The following is a 12,946-nucleotide window of genomic DNA, read 5'->3' as shown; positions in this document are numbered from 1 at the left end:
AACCTGGTGGGATGAGTCTCCTGCTTGGATGTGGAATAGAGGGGTAACCTTTTTAAGAGAATAGGCCAAACAGGAAAAGGAGGAGGAATAGCACTATTGTCAGAGATTTTACACCAGTGAAGAGATCCCGGACATCAATACTGCAGCCAGGTGGAGAGCATCTGGATAGGTTTCAGTGATGCCTATTATATCATATTTGCTTTGCTGTACTAGGAGTTCAAGTTCATCTTGCTTATTTCCCATGCTCTGTGCATTAGTGTAGAGGCATTGCAGACCACGGGTCCCATTTACTTGTTGCTTGTGCAAGTTTATTTGCCTCCCACTGTTGGATCCTTGCACTTTTTTTCTTGTTTCCTCTATGTCTGTTTGACTATTTTCTCCAGCCCTTTTGCCTTCCTTAATATTGTCTCCCTTCCCCACGGAACTCAGTTTAAAGCCCTCCTGATCAAGTTCTTGAGACTGTTGGCAAAAACATTTCTTCCAACTGGTGTGAGATGCAACCCGTCCGTTGCAAGAAGTCCCTCCTCATGGAACCGTAGCCCATGCTCAAACAATCCAAATTGTTCTTGGTGGCACCATCTGCGAATCCAGTTGTTCACATCCGCTATTTTCCTCTCCCTTCCTGGACCGTGCCCTTCAACTGGCAGGAGAGACGAGATGACAACCTGTACATCCATTCCTTTCAGCTTCCTACCAAGCACCTCGTAATCCCTTTTGATGTTCTGCAGGCTGTTTCTTGCAGTATCATTGGTTCCCACGTGGACCAAAAGGAAGGGGTATTTGTCAGTAGGCTTGACCAGTCTTGTCAGCCTCTCTGTCACATCACAGATCTTTGCCCCTGGGAGACAACACACCTCTCGAGACATCTTGTCAGGCCTACAAATCACTGCTTCTGTACCCCTCAGCAAGGAGTCCCCCACTACGACCACACGCCTCCTACGAGATTTAGCAGCAGCTGTTCCCTTGGGTGGGACGCTCAGGCTTGCCTGCTCTGTCCCTGAAGTCTGTCCATGCTGCTCTTCTTCATCCTCCTTGATAAGGGAAAGAGCTTTGTATCGATTCTCTAGCTGCAAGTTCCCCAAACAATCCCTTCTTGGCCTACTTCTCTGTGTGACATTCCTCCAGCTATCTTCCTCCTGTGTATGTGAAGTGACCTCCTCGGCTCTAGCATCTTCCTCTGCATGGTATTCGTCCAGGATTGTTAGTTCTGTTCTGTCCAGGAAATCCTCCTGCTCCCTAATATGCTGAAGTGTAGCTACTCTGGACTCCAACATATTTTCCTTCTTTGACTTTCCTAGACTTATAGGAGGTCTATCCAGTACAGTTCATTATACCAAGCAACTGTACCAAGTACAGTTCAATGTACCAAAAAATTAACATTTTAAGGCTCAAAATGCTTAGAATTAAAAAATGGGCAGTACTTTCAAAATAAAGTGGACCATTGACTGTTTTCTTGCAGAGACAGAAGAGTTTTCTAATAGAAATGTGTGGCGGTTTTATCTCTTTTCCTCTATGTTTTACATGTGCTTTAAAACTTCTAAATTAATGTTTATTGGTTTGATTGTTAAAGGTAAAGGGATTCCACCTCAACATTAGGAAGAACTTCCTGATAGTAAGAGTCCTTCTACAGTGTAATACACTGCCGCTGAGTGTGTTGGAGTCTTCTTGTTTGGAGATATTTAAGCAGAGGCTTGATGGCTATCTATTGGGAGTGCTTTGATTGTGAGTTCCTGCATGTCAGGGGGTTGGAGTGGATGGCCATTGAGGTCTCTTCCAACTCTATGATTCTATAAATCTGTTGTTTTAGCTAGAGCTTATTTCAACTTAAACAGTAAGATGCTTGGAGTTCCATATTGTGAGAAAGGTGGGATATAAAGTAAATAAACAAATAATAGTATGATGATGAAAATACACCCTGAACTAGATTAGCATAACCATTCTGCCCACTTAAAGTACATACAGCATAATTTATGTGATTCATCTGATTGTTCCAATCTTTAGGAGACATCAGCATGTATCATATTTATCATACCATCTGATTTTTTTTCTTTTGAAATGGCTATGTATTTTTTTAAAGAAAACTTAAATATTTGGGAAATGTAATTGATGTAAAATGTTAATTAAAAGTTAGTCTTTGTTTTTCTATTTTTAGCATACATTGCAATAATATTTGCAAAATTATATCTGTAACTAAAATAATAAAAAAATAATTTCCAGAGCTCACAGAACAAAGAAAACCTATGCCCATACTACATTCAATCCATAGGTGATTATGTTTTGCAACACTGTTTTAGGCAAAGTACCACAGACTTTTAGATAGTCGCACTACTGGCAATCTCCTGAAAAGTCCAACCATAAGACTTCATTGGAGTTTGGGAAATGGAACTGATCGACTGTTTCAGCAGGTAGTTCCCCATAGTCTCCCATCTATCATGTGCAAGTTGATGCGTGCCTCCAAGTCATTTTTAATTTATAGTGACCCTAAGGAAAGCCTATCACAGGGTTTTCTTGGCAAGGTTTATGTGACTTGCCCAAGTTCACCCAGTGGGTTTCCATGGCTGGGTGGGAATTTGAACCCTGGTCTCCAGAGTCCAATGCTCAAATCACTACACCATGCTGGCTCTCACCATGTCCATATCTATATCTATCATATGCTATGTATATGAACTGCCATAGCAACAGTACTATCAAATCTTGCCAATGTATTCCAGTGGGTATAAATATAGGTGAAATTGAACCTAGAAACTACATTCTCGCTGCCAACAGGGTGATTGTGCCTTTGGGCTGTGCTAAATTGTGTTACTATGTGTAACTCCTTCATCCAAACCTGGTGGCTGCAAAATATGTGTGCTGTGAGCTGGCTGTAATTCTACATACTCACCATCTGCCAAGTTGTCTGTGTGCCAGAAGCTAGATATATTAAACTCCAAAAGGAATCTGTCAAAAGAGGGAAAAAAGATGTATTTTATGCTGGCCCAAAAGGGACAGAGGTGTTGCAAAGGCAGTCTGGGTGACTGGCTGGACTTTGACTTAATAAGCTTCAGAGACAGTCTAAAACTTACCTTGCAGCTCCTTCTAGTTCACACCTGATCCAACCACTTAAAATCTTCTTTTATTACTTTTTAGAATGGATAATTTTGCCTTAATCTGAAAAGAAATTACTAGCAGACCCCATGGCAAGATGGTCATTAACACTATGTTCTTTGGGGCTGAGAGGGAAATGCACTCAGTCACCTTGAAAGCCATCTGCTCAGCAACACAGTGCTGGTATTTGCTGCGCAGTAACAGCTGTGGAATACGCCTGGCAAGCTAGTCTCTACAGAACTCTTGGAAGCTGGCTGTTGTCCCAAATTTAGAGGTGTTTGAATCCAGCACTAGAGATCTGGGTCCAATATAATTATTGATCTCAACTGTGCCAGATGTACTTAAGATTCTGCCTTTCTTGCTGGTGCCACTCATATATGGCTCAGTCAGATATTGTGAGAGGAAAGAATGATCCGGTGGTATGGCACATTTTACAACAGTGTTACACACACACACACACAAAAGTGTTCACATGTGTACATAAGAGTTATGGATCATATGAGATTTGCCAATACCCAGAAATGTTTCCCAAGAAGATGGAGAGTCTCTGCAAGAAGCTGCAGATTTTTACAAACTGTACTCTCTCCCCTCCAGTAAAATAGGTGGGGTTGTCTCCTCATGTTTGTGTATCAGAGTCTATGTTTTCATGTGCAGTTCCCATAAGGTTTGTTTTAGCCTATTTTACTGTGTTTCTCCATGCAATCTAATCTCATTGCATGGAGAGGAAACCATTATGAGGAGCTAGCTCCATCTTTTCCACAGTTCTTGGAAGGTGACCATATACAGTTTGCTTGCTATATCTGTGTGTGCATCTATGCTGTATAAATAATGCAGTTTGATACCACTTTAAGTGTGGTAGCTCCACCCAATGTAATTGTGGGATTTATAGTTTTACAAAGTCTTTAGCCTTCTCTGCCAAAGAGTGCTGATGTCTCACAAAACTACAAAGCCCAGGATTTTGTTGGATGGAGCCATGGGAGTTAAAGTGATGGTAGACTGCACTATTTCTACAGTGTAAATGCACTCTGTGAAGGCTCCCTGCAGGATGCAGAGCCCTGATTTCACAGAGGTGTTAATGGTGCATGACACCTATAGAGATACAGCAGACTCTCTGTAGCATGTGAAGGATGACATTCCCCTCATGGGATGATGACATGAAAAATACAGCTGCCATTTAAAAAAGGGAAATAATAATGGGAAAACCAGTATTATAAGTCATAATATGTAGGTTTGTCTATTAAGACATGGGATAGTCACTGGAAATTAGTTACTCTGATCTCCTTTTCTAGAGATTGCAATGTAAGATATACTGCATTCATACAATTTTGGAGAAATCATGTATCCTTCTCTGAAAGATAAAGACAATTATGCTGCCTATCTGATAAACTATTGCCAGATGCTTGGATCCCACAGGAATTAAGGTACCCTAGAATGCTTATAGGGAGCCCTGGTGATGCAGTGGTTAAATGCCGGTCCTGCAGCCACAGCGTTGTAAGTCTGATCCCGGAGGGCTCCAAGGTCGACTCAGCCTTCCATCCTTTTGTAGGTCAGTAAATTGAGTACCCAGCTTGTTGGGGGCAACTGGCTTACACATTGTAAACTGCTTAGGGAGTCCTAGTCACTGATAAGTGGTACAGAAATGTACTTGCATTTGCTATTGCTATTGCTTCCATTTAAACATGGGGATGTTTAGCCTGAAGAAGAGAAGGTTAAGAGGTGATATGATAGCCCTATTTAAATATTTGAAGGGATGTCATATTGAGAGGGAGCAAGCTTGTTTTCTGCTGCTCCAGAGACTAGGACCCAGAGCAATGGATGCAAGCTGCAGGAAAAGAGATTCCACCTCAACGTTAGGAGGAACTTCCTGACAGTAAGGGCTGTTCGACAGTGGAACAAACTCCCTCGAAGTGTAGTGGAGTCTTGGAGGTCTTCAAACAGAGGCTGGATGGCCATCTGTCGGGGATGCTTTGATTGTGATTTCCTGCATGGCAGGGGGTTGGACTGGATGGCCCTTGTGGTCTCTTCCAACTCTACGATTCTATGATTTTGTAATAAGTCAAGATGGGATTTTGCCCCTCACCAGAGCGTCAATACTGTACATGCATGTGTGAAGTGCCTGTATGTTACCCAGCCTGTATGCTTATTCCAAATCTATTACACAACACACTACATTGTAAAACTGGGAAATGATCAGCACAGCCTACCCATGAAAGTAAGGTGCAAACATCATAGCATTTTCAGAGAGGAGGAATGGAAGTGCTACTGGAATTTGTGCTAAAGCACTGAGCCAGAAGAAAAGGAGGCTTACATGCAAATATCCTCTTGCTAAAATAAGGCCCAGATGTTTTATTAAGCAGGCCCAGTGGCAGAATTCTGTCTTTATTAATGAAACTCATATGACACCTACATATTCTGGACCCTAAGCTCCCTATGGTGTTGCACTGTCTCTGCTCACTGCTAAATGGAGGGGGGGGGGACTCTCTGCCATCCAAATGCATATTGGCTTCATTGCAAGGTGTTCCCCAAATAATTTTGGGAATTAGCTTAATGTGTGTGTTGGGAATTTCATAAGAGATTGCTAGATCCTCCATTTTTAAAAAAATATAGCTCCTAGGATTCATTGGGGAGAGGGAATGGCTATTGAAACCAATTTAGTTGTCTTTAAAGCATTTTTGTTTTGCAACTCAGACAAAAAGGTTCCCAAAGTAGCTTACATAGGCTCAGTAAAAACAAGACAGCCAATACCTGCAGATTTGGAAAGAGAAAGGCAAAAGGCAATAGTCTTTCAACAGGACTGCTAGAATAATTTCTTCATCCATTACCAGCTGCTGGAATGGCTTCTAGGGAGTTTATCACATGGGATGAATTTCTCTTAATTTCGAATGAAAAGAAAGTGGGGCCAGAACGCTTTTACGTGAATTTGCTAGTTCAGCGAATTCATGTGAATGTGAATTGCATTTGAACTGGCTTCCCATTGCCCAAAATTGCGTGTGATGGTCTATCACATAATAACGTGAAACCCCATGATTGCGTTCAGATTGCCATTGGATAATACTTCCAATTTCGCTTGTCTGATAATGTCCTAGGATTTATGGCTGAGGGATGTGTCTTCAGGAAGACTGCATTTCATCTGGGTTGGTGGCCTGGCCCTTCTGCCCACCACATTTCTTTGTCTTACAGCTTGTGGAATGGCTGCAGGTGATGGCACTTCTAATATTTTTATAGTCTTCAAAATTCACTAACTTTCAGGGCCCTTTCACACCACACAACTATAATGCTATATGTCCTATGGAATTCTGGGATTTGCAATTTAGGGATGGATATATAGAATTTCCAGCCTGTGATCTCTTGTGCCCCCCCCCCCCCAACTAAAAACTCAAGGATTCTACAGGATGTGGCCATAGCGTTTTAAATGGGTTTCCAGTGTTATAACTATTTAGCATGAATGGTTCTGCATTGTAGAATAACAGGACTATTTACATAGTGATCATAGTTTTTTCCCCTTCACTTATATTTCAATTCATATCCACTTTTAATGTTTTCCTATTAATTTTCTGTTACAGTAAAAGTTGAGAATAAAAATTTATTTAACACATTTAACTTGAAGGCCTGCCCATTAAAATTTGGGTCCAGTTATTAAACACAAATAGTTGCTGATTAATGTACTGATTAAATCTAATGAAATGGTAATCATTGTTGTGAATCCACCCCACCCCCCACCCCCCACCCCAGTTTTATACTTACATGAGGCAGTCAGTTATCAGCCACCTTACTGCTGCCAATAAGGCATAAAATGGCTGTCAAAAAGAACAAAGATAAATGTCTCAGAAGGAAAGGCGTATTTTTTTTACAAGAGTTCACAAATCCAGCCTCACTCCATAACCAATCAACAAATGAAAAGGTAGGCTCTACGAACCAGAAAGAATTGTACCTAAGTCATCCAAGTAACTCTTTATTCCTATTGATAATAATTTGGAACCTCTTCTCTAAAACAATCAAGATGTTTATAAAAAAATACATAAGATGCTTTGGAGATGCAATTATTTCACTACCTCTCTCCAACTGGAATAGCCTCAATGGATTACAGAAAGAAAAGGAAGAGAAAAGTTATTAGTGGGACTAAAAAATTAGGCCATATTTCTGTTCAAATGATGGGCAAGAAACTGGTCTTGGTTACAGGAGTCACATAAACAAGTCTTATTATCACTGCCTGGTGTAATATGGTCTCTTCAGGACAATGGGAGAATTTCAGTTTTAATCTTTACATTCAAGGAATTTCTAAACATCACGAACATTCTGAAAATACCAAAAATGTGGATATTGTTTTTCTGAAGGCTTTGCACAAGTCTACCTAGGAGAAAATGTAGAATTTTCATTAATGATGGGGGAGGACAGGAACTGTCATGCTTTGTTCTTGTTATTTGCCATCAAGTCAACTTTGACTTATGGTGACTGTATGAATGAGAGTCCTCCAAGATTCCTGGCCATCAACTGCTCTGCTCAGGTCTTGCAAATTCAGGGCTGTGGCTTCTTGGAATAAATAAATCCACCTGTAATGCAGTCCCCCTCTTTTCCTGCTGGCTTCCACTTTACCAAGCATGATCATCCTTTCCAACGTGTCATGTTGTCTTATATATATATCCAAAGTACAACACTCTCAGTTTACTCATTTTTCTTCTAAGGACAGTTCAGGCTTGATTTGCTTTAATACCCATTGATTGGCTTTTTAAAGCAATCCATGATAGCCATAGAACTCTTCTCCAGTGCCACATTTCAAATGGTTCTTTTTCTTCCTATCAACTTTCTTCACTGTCCAGTTTTCACAACCATACATAGAGGGTTTCTTATGTGACCACTTTCCCCCCTTTACTGGTGTTTAGGAAAGTCCTGTCAATCTGTCAGTTGAGTCTCATAGGCCCGTTACAGATGGGCCTAAAAGTGCGTGCTCCGTGTGTGCTAGGGTTAGAAAGGAGCATCCTTTCCAGATGCTCCCAACCCTAGCACGTGCGGAGCACACACAAAATGGCGGCGGCCGTTCCACACGGCCGCTGCCATTATGATGTCATGACTGCGCCACCTCCAAACAAGGCGGCGTGGACGTGACGTCCTTGTGCCACATGAGGGCGCTGAGAGCGCCCTTTACGCGGCGTAAGAAGGAGCTCCGAAAGGGAGCTCTTTCTGGAGTTTGCGTCACTGGCGTAGCCTTCAGACGGCTGTGCCAGCGGTGCAAAGGAGAAAGGGGCCAAGCGGCCCCTTTCTCCTCCTCCCCGCTGCCACGGGGTGTCCTTGGGGCTTCAAGCCCCAAGGACACCCCTTTCCAGGCCGTGGGGAAGCGGCCTGGAAAGCGGCGGATCAGGGCCTCGGAGGCTGCCGGTCTGGCAGCTGAGGCCCTGATACAGCGAGGAAAGGGGTGGGTGCAGGCTGCCCCAAACAGGCAGTCTGTAACCCACCTAAGTTTACTGCTTTAGCCAAAACTCACCTGATGGCAAATCACTGCCTATCATCTATAAAATTTATGTTGTTATTGTCCATTGACAAAAAGGCTCTACATTATTATGTTCCTTTAAAACATGTGTGGGCATCATGTCATTCTGCAGATGTTGGATTGCAACACAACTATCAGCGTTCTTCACCATTGACTAAGATTGCAAGTCTTTGTGATTCAGTAACAACTGGAGGGCTACATGATTTCCACTTCTGCTTTAAAAAGAAAAGGAATGGGAATGGTTCTTGACAAGGCTGTAATCATGCCATCACCCTAGCTCATTCACTGAATTTTTCTGGGACGTCAGTGAAATCTCTAATTGTAACCTTCCTTTGTTCATCCACCATTTCATCAGTCATTTTCCCCATCATGAAAAATCAGTTAGGGAGAAAAAGACTGAATAGCATAGTGTTTTGTAAGTGCTAGTTTGAAAAGCCCTCTGCCTGGAAATTTCTTAGATATCCATAAGAGACTAGAGCAAATATAACCAAGCAACAAGAACCTGCTGCTTATAAAGGTTTACTATACCTATCTAACTGTAACTACTGAAAGTTTCCCTATCTAGCTAATACAGCTTTAATTCTATAATGTAATCCAATTCAAAGCAGTTCTGACCACAGAAAGCTAATTAGTTAATCCAAATCTAACAAGCAAATCCTGTTCTGACCCATTAAAGAAATCCTGATAAGAAACTTTCTTTGTGTTAACTTTTTATTTACTTATTTATTAATTTTGCTAATCATAAGGAAAATGACATACATCCTTACAGTACACATAGTAATGTATGGTCTAATCTTTTATGTTAATTAATCAAAGTAAATCTTAATATAAATTATATATGAATTATATATACTGACATTATTATATGACATTACTACATTGATATTAGCACATGGCATTTTAATCTATTAATATTAGTTACGTTTTGATATGTAGTCTATCCTTTTATATTAGTACTGACTACTGATTTGTAATTTTGCAATTCTCTTTTCTCTTCATGAATATTAAAGTTTTACACTTTTAGAAAGCAAATTTTTGGATTTCTTTTACAGAGTGAACTTTGAGAACACAGTAATGTTTTGTTATGATTTTACATAGCTGAAACTGGATCCAGAATATTACAATGCAGGATTAAATTTGGCACTGGTTTTCTGCATAAACAAAGAAGTACAGTCTGTGTCAGGATGGTGGAAGTACAGAAGAAATGAAAGTCGATATCTTCCCCTGAATCTTCCATCTTCTCTAAAGCTTTATGCGCTGCCATTTGTCCAAAACAAATGGAACAAAACAGATCTAAAGACAGTCCTGGAATTCTGGGTCAGTTTGTTTTTGAAGGGAATCATTAGTTTCTCTCTCTTTTTTATATGCAACTTTGGACCTATTTCTTTGGCTTTGTGACTCCAGCTGTGTGTAGAGAAGCAAAAATTATTTGTGGCTAATATATGTAGCTGCCCTGTCCCACAGAACTTCAGCACCTTGAACTTGGATGCCTAAGTTAGCTAGATATTTATTTATTTACTTGATTTCATATTTATTTATTTACATATAGTTTTAACGTCTATCTTTGTTGTGACACTAATGTGTCTGTGATCCCTTCCCCCAAAAAAACCCCCCACTTTGGAGCAGAGTCAAAAAATGTCCTGTCCTGTCCTGTCCTGTCATACATAACTAAAATGCCTCTTTCCCAGCATTTCTGAATGCTAGTATAGTTACAGAGATGTATAACATGTTTTCCTTCTAGCACCTCATCTCCTGTGAACCTCTGAACATGCTGTTGAGTATGTGGGATAAAGAACATGAGGACATACACACCTTGGCTTTCTCTTCTGCCTTTGGATGGTCCCCTAAGAGCTCAGAAAAATCACTTACATTCACAGCAGTGGCAAGAGTGACTCCATCCTCACTGAACAAAGGTACTCTTGCCCTCATGATGATCCCTAAGGAAACTGTATAATGTAAAGTCGAAGGCTTTCATGGCCAGCATCCATAGTTTTTTGTGGGGTTTTCAGGCTATGTGGCCAGAAAGAAACTCTGCTAGAACATGGCCATATAGCCCGAAAAAACCACAAAAAACCTAAGGAAACTGCTTGGGAAGTAATGTATACTATTGTATTCTTAATAGAATATATTCAGAGTTTCATTGGGTATGACATTTTTGATCTGTGATAGTAGCTACCCCTGGCCTATGATATGGAGATACTTACACTAAGAAGAGGTCGAGCGCCACTATGGTGGTGGTGGGGTACTTTACACATGGCTTGATAATCAAACATTTTCACCCTGCAAAAACACACAAAGTGACAAACAAGCCAAAGGGCAGAACATTGGAAGCTACTTTATATTGAAAGACCATCAGTGTACCTATCCCAGTACAGTCTGTTCTGACTGGCTCTACAATTGAGTTACAGCTCCTTTCTCTGAACATAACAGCAGGCAACTGTCCTGCATAGATAGATTCAGAAACAGAACTGAGAGATGTCCTTATCTTGATAACCTAATTCAGTCGGTGCTTATCAATGGATGTTTCACACCATGATTTAATTCTATATTATATTTGACTGATCATATTGTATTTCAGGAAGAGATTTCTTACTGACTTCGCAATGTGCCCCCACAGTAGCAAAGCTTTATATCTGAATTACTTGAGTAAAATCAGCTGCTATTTTTATTCATCCAAGCTCCAGAAATCTGCTTCTATGAGTTAGTTGCTTCTTTACAACATTTCCTGGCTACTTACAAAATGCAATAGCTATATGTATTTTCCCTGGCCAGATCAAACTATGCAGATAAGACCTTTCAGATACACCTCGTTACCACCTTGAGGACATTTGTACCATTAATACCTTGCCATCATCAGCACAGAAGGTGCTTCAAAACATAGGAACACGGGAAGCCATTTTATACAAGAGAACATGAGCCCAGCTCTGACCATCAGTAGGAGACAGCATGTATAGGGGGATCTGCCAATTTAAGTTCTAAGCACCAATTCTATTTTGGCAATGTACAAAGAGACCCAAACAATCAGAAATTGAATAAGATAGTGACTCCCTTGTTCAAATAACGTAGGATCATAAGGCTTCTGAGCGTTTCCGCTTTTAAAAGATAGGTGCCTGCAGCCATTTCCCTGCCATCTTTCAACATGTATTTTCAAAAGACAAGTAAGGGAATACTGCATGTAACACTGTGCTCACATTTGCTCACATGGCATATGAAGTGTGTGATCACAACTGTAGTCAGTATCTGTTCTTGTGATCACAGGAAGATTTTCATCAGCTACTGCTGTCATTGCTGATTGCTGACTTATGTTCACACCTTATATTTGACAAACTGTGTATATAGATCAGGACAGTTGGGAGGCTTTTGGTGAATGCTGAATATGAACCACTTTTAACAAGTGAAGCAATATGCTGCCTACCACTGTTTTCATCCTACCTCTTTCCATAACTATATAATTCTTACAACAGTAAAGACATTTTGCTTCTCCCAGTCTCTTCTCTGAAAGGAGATTGTCTCATAGAAGTTAGTGACACTTACTGTGTGAACATTCCCATATTTATGAGCTGGGTCATAATAGAGCCATCCACTTCTCCAAAAAATTTTCCAGTCTGCATGCGGAGGGAGATAATAATGACAGAAAAGCAGAAGCTGTTAGTACTAAACCTCCTTACCTTCAAATTACTCTGGCTAATCTATCCCCACTCATTACCACTATTATAAAATGAACCCTTTAAGGAGGTAATGTTCTATGAGGTACTCAGGTTATTTTGAGAAAAATTGTGATAGAGAATTGTATGGCAGTGGTTAGGAAAAATTAAAACCAAATCTTAGTTCTGCCATGAACTTATTCTGAACACTTGAAATGGTCCAGGTGAATACTGATGCTAATGATGCTGAGGAGAATAACTGCCTACCTAGCTGCTGTTCTGCTCTAACCTCTTTATATTTTAAAGTTTCTTAGTCCAGAGAAATCTCTACCTATGGGATGGGCAACTTGCTTTGCATGCAGTTATCTTCAATTTTCCAAGGTTTTCTATGTTTGGAAATTACTGGTGTCATCTCCAGTTCATATTTTTAACTGAAATGAGCACTTGATTACATGAATGCTTTGCCTGAGTGATATTTCAGCCATAATATATCATACATTATTGCAATGTGTCTGTACATGGATCTGATATTGAAGACTTCAGCTCATTCAAACACAAAAATTATCTACTGAAACCTCACTGATTCTTTAATATCTTCAGTGGTTACCCAACTATTTCCAAGGACAATACATCATGCTGATGCTTACTGTTGAAGCCCAACATGATTTGGAACCAAGGGATTTAAGGAATGCCTAACCCCACATCAACCAGTTTTTAGATATTTTAGATATTC

The 12,946-nt window shown here is 40.4% G+C and overlaps 2 protein-coding genes across 3 annotated transcripts in view; one reads left to right on the top strand and one right to left on the bottom strand.

The window, feature by feature from the left end:
- The window catches only part of LOC121931953 (voltage-dependent calcium channel subunit alpha-2/delta-4-like), a 58,152-nt gene that overhangs the window by 18,740 nt on the left and 26,466 nt on the right, over positions 1–12,946 (bottom strand). For both annotated transcript variants that reach the window (XM_042470130.1, XM_042470131.1), the window contains 4 exons: positions 12,104–12,174; positions 10,774–10,849; positions 6,829–6,881; positions 2,882–2,937 (listed from right to left, as the gene is read on the bottom strand). In XM_042470130.1, coding sequence (XP_042326064.1) covers positions 2,882–2,937; positions 6,829–6,881; positions 10,774–10,849; positions 12,104–12,174 — 256 coding nt within the window. The remainder of the gene's footprint in view (positions 1–2,881; positions 2,938–6,828; positions 6,882–10,773; positions 10,850–12,103; positions 12,175–12,946) is intronic.
- Positions 10,450–12,946, top strand: part of LRTM2 (leucine rich repeats and transmembrane domains 2) — a 57,300-nt gene continuing 54,803 nt past the window's right edge. The window contains exon 1 of the mRNA XM_042470129.1: positions 10,450–10,482. The gene's annotated coding sequence lies outside the window, so the exon portion shown is untranslated. The remainder of the gene's footprint in view (positions 10,483–12,946) is intronic.

Source organism: Sceloporus undulatus, chromosome 5 (assembly GCF_019175285.1).
Source record: "Sceloporus undulatus isolate JIND9_A2432 ecotype Alabama chromosome 5, SceUnd_v1.1, whole genome shotgun sequence".
Taxonomy (NCBI): domain Eukaryota; kingdom Metazoa; phylum Chordata; class Lepidosauria; order Squamata; family Phrynosomatidae; genus Sceloporus; species Sceloporus undulatus.
This window is presented reverse-complemented; position numbering and strand designations above follow the sequence as displayed.